We start from the raw sequence: 13,845 nt of genomic DNA on the forward strand, positions 1-13,845 counted from the left end.
CTGTGGCCCTAGGAATATTTAATTCCATGTCAGCCTTTGGTTTAATTTGGCACTGAGTGTTACGCAAACAGAGCAGGGTTGTAGTGGCAGAGGAAGGGAGAGGCGGAAAATCAACACATTCTTGGAAGTAAAATGTGGCTTTTGCTTTGACTATTTTGTTTTTTCTTCAGCTGAAAAAATATTTCTTCACTCTCAGGCTCACAATGAAAATCCCTTCCAGAACATGGTACAAACCCAAGCTTCAGAGGAAGCTTCCATTTACGATGACAGAGTTAGCAAGACTTCCCTTGATACTTATTTTAATACGAGAACCCCTCAGATAGTGTTATTTATCCTAGGAAGAAAGCTTTGCATTTACTTGGAGCCCCTCTCAACTTCATTTCCTGTAGTGACAGCATGCGTGTTCCTTTCAAAATTGACATCTGCTATATTCCCTGATAACCTTCCTTTGGTGTTTATAGGTGTATAGTTGTATCATTTGCCCATTCTCTCCCTGTGTTTATATGTTAGGCTTTTAAAGTTTCGGGATAAAATTTTAGTGTAAATGCTGTTGGTGCAATATTCATTCTCCAGTAGTTGCTCTCTTGGACCTCAGACATCTGGCATGATGCTAGAGGAGCTGGTCCCAGGTCAATATTTGAGGTATAGGGAAGCTGTGTGTAACCAAGTTAATGGAAATTTCTTGTCTGGTACTGTGGTCTATGCTTAAAGCAAGGTTTCAGGCAAAAACAGTTTGGGTGTCACTTCTCCTAGACAATACAATAGCAGTACAGGAAACACCCACTGTGATGTTAGGCTTGTGTCCATTATGATGCGATGGGTTGCCTAGGTAACTGATACTGTCTTCTACTGCCATTGTTCCAAGAAACAGCTCACACTCAGTGGACACACAGTCTCTGCCCTCAAAGAGCTTACACTCTAGTTGAGAAGCCAGACCTTAAAACATACTCTGTGTTGTCATATTGACCAACTGGTTCATGATACATAATACAGAAACGTGGAGCTATCTACATATATGATTTAATAGGAAAAAAACCCCACATTTCCATGCTTCAAATGCCACCCATAATTCACTAGGACTGTCCAGTGATAAACTTTTCTTAAGAGTTGACTTGTTTTTGGTTGACATTACAATGCTCTGTCTCATCACGTGGGTAAAGGAACATACAAATCTATAGTACTGTTGGTGTTAGGTATCAGTTCAGATTTCCTAGAAGTAATGCTTTTTCTCATAAGGATATATTTTTATGGAGGGAGCAAGAAGGTTCAGAGAAAGTTTCACAAAGTGCATATTTTCCACTAAACAGAAAATTAAGTCTTGACACCCAGTGGTGATATTTTCTTCTTGATTACACCTGTCCTGAATTTCTAGAAAGATGAATGCTAGGGATCAAACTAATGTCCTTGAGTAAAATGGTAGACCAGGATGCCTATAGAACTTAATTCATTTGTATTTAATTCATTTTGTAAATGTGTTTTGAACCTGACTAGATAAAAAAGACCTCCCTATTCTGAGGTTTCCATGAAAAGTAAATGACCTATTTAAATTGAGGGCCATTTGAATGGTTCATTTGGTCACTCTTGAAGCTTAAAAGGTGCCAGAAAGCAGGAAACAGTGAGTATCTATAATGTCTAGGCTCATTTCTTTTCTCCCCTGTAACAATAGGCATAGAATTAACTCGTTTTTGTAACTACTAACTCAAGTATCTGCACTTATTCTTGTGGGCTGAGCAAAGCACATGCAGACGCATCCTTTATGAAATAGAGACATCCCATTTCACAGATGTATGGAACTTCAAATGCCTTTTAAGGCTAGAAAGATCTAAGCAATTGGGAGAATTTTAGGGGAATGGACAGACACTTCACAACCCAATACCATATGTAGCTTGTGTTCAACAGGGGAGGGGATTGAAAAGCACAGTGATCTCTAGTTTTGGCTTTGCTCTTAGCTGTGTGGCTTTAGGTTTCAGCCTCCTGGGAAAAGAAATCGCCTAATTCCCCCACTCAGGTAGATTTCACTTTTGCTCGGTTTGTGTCTAAAAACCTATGACGGTACGTGTCGCTTTGCAGTCTGTTTCTCTTTGGAAATATGCTTCTTGGTATTTGACCATGTAATAAAATACTCCTGGGTCACTTTTAACCTCTTTTCATTCCTTTCTTTCAGGGCACCAGGGGCCGGCGAGGCCGAATCTCAAAGCGCTGCTGGCGCTGCTGGTGATAGAACAATATGATCAAGTTATAAGGGCGGGGGAGGGGGGGCGGGAAAGATTCAGAGAAAAAATGAAGCAAACTCCACTTGAAGATCTAAGAAATTCCCGGCACTAGAAACTTTGTATACAGTTTTCGGTAACCTGCAGCAGGGGGCGCTCGGAAATTGTCGTCACTTTCCGGGTAGCCTCCCAAGACTTTACCCTCTAGAAAACTGTACAGTGTTTCCGGCTTTTCTCAGTTGTAGACGCTCGTAAGTTTCCGGCAGTTTCCGGGGAGACTCGGGGACTCTGCGTCTCTCTCGCTCCGCTCCGAGTGCCCGGTGCGGCGGGGCAGGGTCTTGGGCTAGTCATGGCGTCCCCGTCTCGGAGACTGCAGACCAAACCAGTCATCACTTGCTTCAAGAGCGTTCTCTTGATCTACACTTTCATCTTCTGGGTGAGAGATGGAGCCCGGGGACGGGAGGGGGTCCTGGGCTTGGGTGAGGGTTGTGACCCTGAGCAGAGGGCGCGAAGGTCTGGGGGATGAGGAGGGAGGCCGGGGAGGGGAGGGAGACGCGGGTGGGGTTCTGGAGGCTGTACCTGCCGGGAACCCGGCGCCGGCGAAGAGTTGCTGGGGCTCCAGCTGGGGCATCTTGACCGCGCCGGGGTCAGGGTCCCGGAGAATGGCTGCCAATAGGCTGTGCTGGGACGCGGAAGTGCCCAGGGTTCGAATTCGATGCGGGGGGACTAGGAAGGGAGTGGACACCCCAGAGCTCGCAGAGGGTGACCCTGGACCCTTGAGAGAGGCGAGGCTTGCCCCGCCCCTCTGTGGGCTCACCCGCATAATAGTCTCTTTCTTTTCACTGCTTCATAAGAGGGGAGTATTTCGCAGGTAAGTATGGTAATGGCTGTACTCCCGCCAACCTATGCTTGGGCTTGCTTTTGTGTACTGTACCTTTGTACGCTTTGCTCCTCTCTGAACTGAGGTGGGAAGAAGGGAGAAGTTTCTGGAATTCATAGAGACACTTTTTTCCCTCCTCCAGGAAGGTTTTCTTCCTATGGTGAGAGTAAAGCAGTTGAATAAATTGTTCTCCCTAGGACAGATAGGCTATGGACTCTGGTTTGTACCAAAAACAAAACAAAACAAAACAAAACAAAACAAAACAAAACAACCCAACAAAAACAAATAGATGAGGTTTAAGAATTTTAAGATGCCTTCTCTAGCTGTCTCCTGGTTTTGCCCTGGCTACCTGGGCGACCTGGTGATCTAGCGTGGATTTATCAAGGCCTATCCTTATTTGCTGATCTCGTTCCTAGCCCTTGTCTCCCACATCCCAGCCACGGCTCTGTGGCCACAGACTGCTAAATCATTTCTCATACCTGTTGTTTCTTAAATACCTGGTGGTTTGTGGTTTGAAGGTGCTGCGGTATACAGTGTATAACTTTCTGTTTTCTGATTTCCTACGTAGATCACTGGTGTCATCCTTCTTGCCGTGGGTATTTGGGGCAAGGTGAGCCTGGAGAATTATTTTTCCCTTTTGAATGAGAAGGCCACCAATGTGCCCTTTGTGCTCATTGGTACTGGTTCTGTCATTATTCTATTGGGCACCTTCGGCTGTTTTGCTACCTGCCGAGCTTCTGCATGGATGTTAAAATTGGTGAGTCCTTCTTTTCCTTAGAATTAATTCTTGATTTTAGAAAAGTCTTATATATTGTTGACTTTGTTTCTTGAAACTGGCCACGGCCCTTTCAGTTTCATCTCTTTCTTCCTAAGTAACATCTCTGCTGCCAGTTCCTACTTTTGTTGTGTTTTCCCTGTCCTTTTTAATAAAAACATGCTGAACTGATTGGGTAGACTATTTTTTTTCTTTGACTACCCTTGCAGCTGTGATGTGTCTTATTTATGCTGACTTGGACTTTCTTTTTATCCCACAGTATGCAATGTTTCTGACTCTCATTTTTTTGGTTGAACTGGTCGCTGCCATCGTAGGATTTGTTTTCAGACATGAGGTAAGCCTGAATTTGAGAACCTTAATATGTTAAAATATATCCTCCCAGAGATAAAAACAGTTAATAGTTCAGAACACTTTTAAAGCTTACTGTTCAAACTGTAGCTGACAAAAATGGCTTTCTTGTAAAAATTCTAGCTCACTTGTAATATTAAAAAAATTTAGAAAATTTTAGACTGACAGTTACTAGACGAAAATTACAGGTACCCATAATTACATGGATTTCCAGTTCTTTTTCTGCATAGAAGTACCTATTAAAGTAGAGATAGTACAATTTATAACCTTACTGATAGGAAAATATTTTTTTAAAGATTTTTTTATTTATTTAACAGGTAGAGATCACAAGTAGGCAGAGAGGCAGGGAGAGAGAGAGGGAATCAGGCTCCCCGCTGAGCAGAGAACCTCATGCTGGACTTGATCCCAGGACCCCGAGATCATGACTTAAGCCGAAGGCAGTGGCTTAACCCACTGAGCCACCCAGGCACCCCTGATAGGAAAATATTTAAAGTGCAAAACACAACTATATTCTCCCTTATGCCATGCTTTAAAAAAAATTGGATATACTTAATGCAGATCGAAACTTTAATATTGAAGTAGAAATTGGGCTTCCACTGTTAAAACTGGGGTTGGGAAATCACTCAGGGAGTATTGAAGGCTCCCCAAAGAGAGTGTTTTACAAAGTGGCAGTGCAGTCTCCCAAAGTAAGGTTTTGTAGCTTAAAAATCCTGTAGGCATCAGATTTTTACTTAATTTACAATAGAGAAAAATTGGGGGAGGGATACAGCAGTAGAGAGCTGCCACTTTTGAATAAAAGCTCCCATAGCACTTTGAACATGAGCAGTTATCTTTTATTGTAAAATTTTGCTTAGTAATCCCCTCAACTAGATTATAGCTCATAGAGGACAGGATTGGACCATAGACATTCTACCATGCATGTTGCTGCTGTCAAAAATATGACCCTTGGTCAGATGTGGGGATTTTTTTATTTGGCATAGAAACCAAAAGAATTTTCTAGAATCTTTATTTACTGACATTGCATTTCTTTGCTATAGATTAAGAACAGTTTTAAGAATAATTATGAGAAAATTTTAAAGCAGTATAACTCTACGGGAGATTATAGAAGCGATGCAGTAGACAAGATTCAAAATAAGGTAAGTGGTCATAGGTGGTGGCTTCTCAAAAGGGAAACACCTCCTTATCCCTTTAGAGAAGAGGATAGGCCCCTGACTACTAGATGTTGTCCACTTGTATGACATTCTCACTACAATTAAATCAGGAGAAAATAAGTCCCTGGAAAAGATGTGTGGGATGGTACTAAGTGACATATCTCCATTTTCTTCTTATCATTCTCCTCACATGTACACCTCTTCTCTTCTCACATCACAGACCAAGTACTGTTAGGACCACTATAGCAGGAAAAGGTGGCCAGTCTAAAAGGGTTACACTTGGTATTTAGAAAAAGGAGCTTATCTCTTGAATTATAATGCCAGTTGAGAACACACACATTAAAATATTAGGATAGACATTATTAAGTATAATGTTTTGAGCACAAATTGCCATCTAAGATGATAGGTTAAGTGTTTGACTACAATACTGTCATGTGAACTATGAATGAATGGTTTTGTTGGATTTTTTTTTCAGTTGCATTGTTGTGGTGTCACCGACTTTAGAGATTGGAAGAATACTAATTATTACTCAGAAAAAGGATTTCCCAAGAGTTGCTGCAAACTTGAAAATTGTTCTCCACAGAGAGATGCAGATAAAGTAAACAATGAAGTAAGGAGCCTTTAATTTTTTTTATTTGAAAATATTAACTGAATACAGAGTTAACTCAGTTTTTAATTTTTCCTCACAATAGATATGATCTGAAATAGGTGGGGCAGGTATTATTCTCATTGAACAAATGAGGAAACTGAAGCTCAGACAATTTGTGACTTGAGTTCACACAGCTAGCAAAGAACACTTTTTTTTTTTTTAAAGATTTTATTCATTTGACAGACAAAGATCCAAGTAGGCAAAGAGGCAGGCAGAGAGAGAGAGGAGGAAGCAGGCTCCCCGCTGAGCAGACTCGGATGCGGGATACGGGACTCGATTCCAGGACCCTGGGATCATGACCTGAGCCGAAGGCAGAGGCTTTAACCCACTGAGCCACCCAGGCGCCCCGCAAATAACACTTTTAAATGCATAACCCAAAAAGTGGAACTTCTGTTCTTCAGACTCCTGTCAGAGCATTGTGCTTGAAAGGAGAGAGGATATGTTATAAGAGTAAATTTTTAAAAAATATTTTATTTATTTGACAGACAGAGATCACAGATAGGCAGAGAGACAGGCATAGAGAGAAGGGGGAAGCAGGCTCCCCACTAAGCAGAGCGCCCGACGTGGGGCTTGATCCCAGGACCCTGAGATCATGACCTGAGTGAAGGCAGAGGCTTAACCCACTGAGCCACCCAGGGACCCTAAGAGTAAATTTTAATGAAATGACAAAGGCTGAGATAGCTACAGCTCATCTTTTGGCGGGATGGAATGATCCAAGCGTTCATTATTGCTTGTGCTGTACTTAATATTTTTTTTTTCCTTTCCCATTAGGGTTGTTTTATAAAGGTGATGACCATTGTAGAGTCAGAAATGGGAGTGGTTGCTGGAATTTCTTTTGGAGTTGCTTGCTTCCAGGTAAGTCCTTATTGTTAGGAATGTCTCATCACTCATGTTCGGTGTTAGCCGGATTTCCACTCTGAAGGCTTCAGAGCATTTCCTAGAAGTAACATTTTCACAGACTCCCTGCTGCTTTTATTTTGTATGTGAAACATACGTAGTCAGTCCTTTGTGTCTGGGTCTGTTTAGCTTTGTTTTATTTGGGAGGGGGTGTCTTCCTATTTTCATTCCAATTTTTTGATGTCTTGGATCTTATGTTTTCCCACGCTATTTTCACAGACTTCTCCAGATTTTTATTCCCTTTTCATTTGTTTTTTTTTTTTTTTAAACCTTGCATGCCTTGAAACTACAAAAAGCAAGGCTTCGAATTAACTCCTAGTAGTATATACTTAGTGCCCTCGGGTATGGCATTTCTCCAGCATCCTAGTACATTAATTAAAACATGAGCTAGATGGGAACCTTGTTTTGCTGTGCAGTCAAGATTCTAAAACATGGTTCAGATTTTTTTCTTTTCCTGGGCTGCAGCTGCCTGGTAAGTTCCTTATAAGTTCTGACCTATAAGAACTTAGATCAGGCAACCCCACATTCAATAAGTGCCTGTCATATTGGGGACGTGCTACACTGCTGCGAGTCAAATTCTATTTCCTGAGTTGTGCTGCTTCTCACCATCCCGTGAAAAGTTTGTATTGTGGCTCTAAGTAATTTTTCTTTGGGGATGGGGATTTGTCCTATATTCAACATCGTGGAGACAAAACTAAAAGAATGGATATACTTCATTTTGACCTATGTAATTGGTTTTGGAAGACTAATCTTAACATATCTCTCAAGCAGTAGGCATAGCTACATCTGAGTCTGCAATGCCCAATAAAATAGCCACTAGCACCTTCGAAAGGTTTTAATTATTAAATAAAATTAAAAATTCAGTTCCTCAGTTACTCGAACCCCATTTGAAGTGCTCAAAAACCACATGTGTCTAGTGGCTAGCTTACCGGATAGGCCGGAAATTACAGAACAAATCCATAGTTGCAGCACTGTCTTAGAACTTTTAAGAAAATCTCTGCCTTCGTCGATGGAGATTTGACGTGATGAGATGCCATGCCATTTTTGTTCTGATAGCTGACAGGTTTTCTGATAAGTTTCTCCCAGACTTACGACAGTTAGGATTTTTCTTGAGTGATTTTTGTCAGTGACAGTTGTGAAACTTCAGGTCATAGTAGTAGTAAAACTTGCCGTATATTCTTTGAATGTGATCCAGGAACTGCAAATTATCAAACATAACTGCCGAGAGAAACTTAAGGAAGGAAATAATTAGTGAATTCGAAGTGAAAGGAAAATAAACATGTATCCTGAGGTCTTTAAGTTCTTTTGTTTGTGTGTGTGTGTGTGTTTAATTTTTGTCTGTATTTTATTTCTAGCTGATAGGAATCTTTCTAGCCTACTGCCTCTCTCGTGCCATAACAAATAACCAGTATGAGATAGTGTAAACAACAAACCACGGGCCTATTCCTCTTGAAATTTAAGGTATGTTCCTTTTAGTCCTCAGCTCTCTATTGGTGTTTACTTCAGCCCATGCATGTGATGGATGGACCGAATTTTCCGAGGTCTTATCGAGTGGTGCATTCAAATCTGGCTGGTATTTACATGCAAGGCGTGGCCACAAGGGGCAGACGAGCCTTTGAGGGTTTATTGACATGTCAGTCTAAAGATCCTGAGGTGTCCCCTTTCTAACAAATTTGGACCTACACTGAAGGGAAGTGGAGAACCCCAAGAGTGACCTCTTACCTTACTAGTGAGGTTCCATGGCAAGGACACTCTGCTTCTGATATTGGCATTTTCCCGAGTCTTCATTTACCATACTCTTCTGGTGAACTCATAGAGCGATAAATACATCTAGCCTAAACTGGAACCAGGTTTGGGGAAAACGTGTTTCAATAACTTCAGTATTGGAACGGTAAACCACGAGAACTGTTGCTGGCTGAATTAATCCCTGAGGGTGCCCTTCACATTTTAATTAAGCCGCTGACAGGGAACACATGAATAGATGCTCACATGTGTGAGCGCATACAGCTGTTGGAATTTGGGTTGCAAGTCAATTAACATTTTTTTCTTTACTTTTAGGACATTTACATTCCCCCCTGTGAGCTATGAAATTGCCTGGATGGAAGACTACCTACTACTTCTTACTGTAGACCAAAAACTTATATCAGTAGTCTGATTCAATCAAGATGTGTGCAGTTTAAGTCCACCTTTTGTCCCATTGATGTTAGATCATTGAAACCCCTGTATCACTGTGAAACACTGGAAGAGCTAGTAAACTGGAAATGATGCAATACTGTGTTCCTCTTGACTTTTATTTTCCAAAATTGCATTGTGAGTCTTCTGTTTTGTTGTAGTGTTACAAAGCGACCCCTCTGAATTTGCTGATGTAGAGTGATAGAAAATTGACCCTTTCGAACTGGCCCCTTCCCAGACGAGTTAAAATTATTGTATAATTTGCATCATGTTAAAATATTTTCCTTAGTGTCTGTTTTGCTCTCAAATTTATATTTGAAAGGTTCTAATTATTACTTCATGGTGTTGGAATTACTGTATTTTCCTTAGGAATTGAAAGCAACTCATCTTCATTAGCTATTTATCAGGTTGGTGTGACTCAGTTGTCAGTATTAAGGTCAACTATAATAATCTTAGTTTTGGTTTGTGCCTTTGATTAAATATAAATTTTTCACGCAATAAATGTTGTTTTCCTCTAAAATCATCATGTTTAACTTGTAGAAAATCTGCTGGGATGGTTGTTTTCCACTGAGAAAACTAAGCCCCACATTTCTACTTGAGGTGCAATTTTAGACAGGAAATCTAAAACTGAGGTCTTCACTCTGTTTCGTTTTTTAAAAAGTCTTTGTTTACAAAACTATTCCCTGTGAAAGGAATATTCCATATTATGAAATAGCATATGCTTAGCATTCTCCTGGAGCTGGGACTATTTTGATTGCCTAGTTTACATTAAGAAGTTGAACAGGGAGAGATATACTGTACCTTTGGAGTAATAAGGAAATGAATAATTAAAATTTGAGCTGAGATGGGGAAAGTCTTTCCTTGGTTTTGGGTTTCTTTACACATCCATTAGTAGAACCTAGCTCTTCTCTGGCACACATCCACAGTCCTTGAATCTGATGGTAAGAGGGAGTTAATCAGTTATAAAGTGGGCAAAAACTAGTTAAGATTCATAGTGATTTGTGGTGGGTGCATGTCTTATATATGCTTGGAGTTATTGCAGAAGGAATGTTTTCTATTAAAACATTTGACAGTTCTGACTTTTAAGGTAAAGTGATAAAACAGTTGAAAAATAGTGGCTTTCCAAATGTAGTAGATCAGATTTTTGGCTGTTGGACTTAGTGAAGCTGATTTAAAGGATAATCTAAGCAGTGTTAAGTAGGTACATCTCACTAGGATGGCTTAGACGGACCTGATGAAGTTGTCATTAAGTAGGTTTTTTTTTAAGTTAAAAGTTTTTCCTGGGACGCCTGGGTGGCTCGGTGGGTTAAGCCGCTGCCTTCGGCTCAGGTCATGATCTCAGGGTCCTGGGATTGAGTCCCGCATCGGGCTCTCTGCTCAGCGGGGAGCCTGCTTCCTTCTCTCTCTCTCTCTCTAGCACGCACACGCCTGCCTCTCCGTCTACTTGTGATTTCTCTCTGTCAAATAAATAAAATCTTAAATATTTTCCTCATTTTTTTTTTGGTTTTATTTTTATTTGGGGGGAGAGGGGAGAAGCAGACTGCCCCCTGAGCAGGAAGCCTGATGCGGGACTAGATCCCAGGACCTTGGATCCCTGAGCCTAAGGCAGATGCTTAACTGACTGAGGCACCCAGGCGCCCCCATTTTTTCTCATTGTTAAAAAGGGAAAAAACCCAGAAAATACGGAATGTAGGAAGAAGAAAACACATCATGGTGTAGGTGGGTTGGTGTATTTTTTTTCTACATATATTTTCCTCTATTTTTTTTCTTTTCAGTGTTCCAAGATTCATTGTTTATGCACCACACCCAGTGTTCCATGCAATACGTGCCCTCCACAATACCTACCACCAGCCTAGCCCAATCCCCCACCCCCCCTCCCCTCCAAACCCCTCAGTTTGTTTCTCAGTCTCTCATGGTTCATCTTCCCCTCTGATTTCCCCCAACTCACTTCTCTCCTCTCCCAATGTCCTCTGTGTTGAATGGATAAAGAAGATGTGGTCCATATATACAATGGAGTATTATGCCTCCATCAGAAAGAATGAGTACCCAACTTCTGTATCAACATGGATGGGACTGGAGGAGATTATGCTGAGTGAAATAAGTCAAGCAGAGAGAGTCAATTATGTGGTGTATATATTTTTAAAGTTTGTTATTTTGGCTGGCCAGTTACAAAAGTCCCTTATAGCTAATGTGTGCGTGTGCACACTTGACTGGAAAATTCACCACCACCTTCGATGTGCCAAAGGCAACCTGTGGGTTGTCTTACTTCCAGGCACCAGGTTACTTACTGCAAAGCAGCTCAGAACTCCACCTCGAGAAGCAGAGCTCCACAGGTATATTTTCTGAACATGTGGAAAGCTTGGCAGCTTTGGCTTATTCCTGTGGGGGTGGGTTTATATGGTAGGCATCAAACTTTTATGGAAATAAATACCTAATACAAGGTATAAATGCCATTTCTGTGTTCCCTCAGAGCTCACATAGGTGTCTTTGAGACTTGATGTTTTTAACCTCCTGTGAGAATCTAAGTTGGTACTTTGCCAGTGATGCGGCCAACCAAACTGATTAAATTAAGAGAAGCAAAGCAATGGATGCTTTTTTTGGTGAAACTGTTAAGACTTTGGTTCCTTTGGACTATTCTGTGTAGGCTTTTGTATTTGTTAAAAAAAAAAAAAAACCTAACACAAGGTATAAATACCATTCCTACCTTTCCTCACTGCATACCTAAGATACATTGAGATTTGGGGTTTTTTTAAGCTTGCTATCCTTCGAGGTTGACACCTGGCCTGTGATGTGGCAAACAACTTTTTTAATTCAAAAAGGGAAAAAAAGGCTAATATATCAGAAAAGAATACATACGCTGAAACAGTTACTGGGAAATGAGACTCTCATTTTGAAGTCATAGGTCTAAAACTTCACCCAGATTCCTTGTGAGAGAGAAGCCATTATGATTTAATTATGGCTTTTCTATTAGGTCCCCTTACCCCACAGAACTTAGTAAAATTAGGCACTTGTAAGAGCACAGCAAATGCTAATGAAATAAATGAATGAGTGAGTGAATCTAATTATAATGGCTCTTTAATGTTCTGTAAGCAATAAGCTGTTGATCTAAACATCTCATTCTATATAAACCATCCTTTAAATAATAAAAACCACTTAACCTCAGAAACCACTGCTAACTTCCTCCTGGTTAAATCACTTTTTGCTGCTTCTCTTTTTTGAATTCATTGTTACTTTCAATGTTACTGAAGATTCTTGTTTTTTGTTTTGTTTTGACCTTGTGATATCCTGCTTTCTTTCCCTTTTACTGCTCTTTCTAGTTTACTTTACTGTTTTAATTTCCTCCTACTTTTCAAGTGTGGCTTCCTCCAAAGGCTTTTTGCTCTTAGATTATGCTGACCTTGGAGGAATTATTTGTTTTTAAGATTTTATTTATTTATTTGAGAGGGAGAGGGAGAAGCAGGCTTCCCACTGAGCAAGAAGGCTGATGTGGGGCTGGACCCCAAGACCCTGTGATCATGACCAGAGCTGAAGGCAGATGCTTAACTGACTGAGCTACCCAAGTGCCCCTGACCTTGGAGGAATTAAATGTAGATGATCATTAAGGCCTAACCCCTTGCTCTCTGGTTGTGTTTTGGTCATAGCAGGTTGCTTGTATCCTCCTCCCTGCTCTGATACCGAAAAGCTTAGCATGGTGAACACTTTTCAAAAGTCAAAAACAGGGGCACCTGTGTGGCTCAGTGGATTAAAGCCTCTGCCTTCTGCTCAGGTCTGATCCCAGGGTCCTGGGATGGAGCCCCACATTGGGCTCTCTGCTCAGCAGGAAGCCTACTTCTCCCTCTCTCTCTCTCTGCCTGCATCTCTGCCTACCTGTGATCTCTGTCCATCAAATAAATAAATAAACCTTAAAAAAAATTCCTCGTATAATATCTAGTCCATGCACAGTAGGCCCTCATCTGAACTGGCTCCTTCACCAGGGGTAACATAGTTTGTGGGAATCGAGGGAAACAAGTCCGTTGTTCTCAGAGTTCCTTATTGTCAGCACCACCCCATGCATTATCAGGCGAATGTAAATTCTTTTGGTTAAGACTGTCCTTCGGGATCTGGTAGTGGTCTCATTACCATGTCCTCATGGTAAAACAAAGACGAGGGGCACCTGGGTGGCTCAGTGGTTTAAGCCTCTGCCTTCAGCTCAGATCATGATCCCAGGGTCCTGAGATAGAGCCCCACATGGAGCTCTCTGCTCAGCGGGAAGCCTGCTTCCTCCTCTCTCTCTGCCTGTCTCTCTGCTTACTTGTGATCTCTGTCTGCAAATAAATAAATAATCATAAAAAAAAAGAATCTGAAGAAAAAGAAACAAAAGAAAAAGACGACTGGAGGAGTAACTTGTAGAGGCTTTCCCCGCAAGTTTCTCACCATCTCTTCTGGGAAAGCGACATCCTCAAAACAAACTGTTCTAGTGCTTGCCAGGATATAGATGATGAGTTCACAAATGAGAGCATCTAACTGGGTGATACAACTCCTCAGAATCATTACCGGAAAGGAAGAGCAGCTACACTGTGGACATAGAGAAACATACCTAGGGGTATAGTATAAGAGATTTGGAGAGATGAGGGACAACATCCGTACATTATCACTCTGTCAAGCACTGCCTTAGCAGGAAAATTAACATATAAAAGAAGGTAGACTGCGCAGTCTTTTTTTCTCCTACTCAGGGGAGATAAGAGAACAAATGTTTGTTGAACACTTACTAATTGCTAGACACT

The 13,845-nt window shown here is 41.2% G+C and overlaps 1 protein-coding gene across 1 annotated transcript; it reads left to right on the forward strand.

Moving 5' to 3' along the window:
- Positions 1–2,437: 2,437 nt before the first annotated feature.
- Positions 2,438–9,180, forward strand: TSPAN6 (tetraspanin 6). The gene is made up of 8 exons (XM_059386052.1): positions 2,438–2,646; positions 3,659–3,847; positions 4,125–4,199; positions 5,251–5,349; positions 5,840–5,974; positions 6,785–6,868; positions 8,266–8,371; positions 8,969–9,180. The coding sequence occupies exons 1-7, from the start codon at positions 2,560–2,562 to the stop codon at positions 8,332–8,334; spliced, it is 738 nt and encodes a 245-aa protein (XP_059242035.1). The 5' UTR covers positions 2,438–2,559; the 3' UTR covers positions 8,335–8,371; positions 8,969–9,180.
- The last annotated feature ends 4,665 nt before the right edge of the window (positions 9,181–13,845 follow it).

The sequence above is a fragment of the Mustela nigripes genome, chromosome X, assembly GCF_022355385.1.
Source record: "Mustela nigripes isolate SB6536 chromosome X, MUSNIG.SB6536, whole genome shotgun sequence".
Classification (NCBI taxonomy): domain Eukaryota; kingdom Metazoa; phylum Chordata; class Mammalia; order Carnivora; family Mustelidae; genus Mustela; species Mustela nigripes.

Coding starts and splice junctions, on each gene's coding strand:
- TSPAN6 (XM_059386052.1), top strand. CDS start 2,560: ATGGCGTCCCCGTCTCGGAGACTGCAGACCAAACCAGTCATCACTTGC. Junction 4,200..5,250: donor GATTTGTTTTCAGACATGAG/GTAAGCCTGAAT, acceptor TCTTTGCTATAG/ATTAAGAACAGTTTTAAGAA. Junction 5,975..6,784: donor CAGATAAAGTAAACAATGAA/GTAAGGAGCCTT, acceptor CTTTCCCATTAG/GGTTGTTTTATAAAGGTGAT.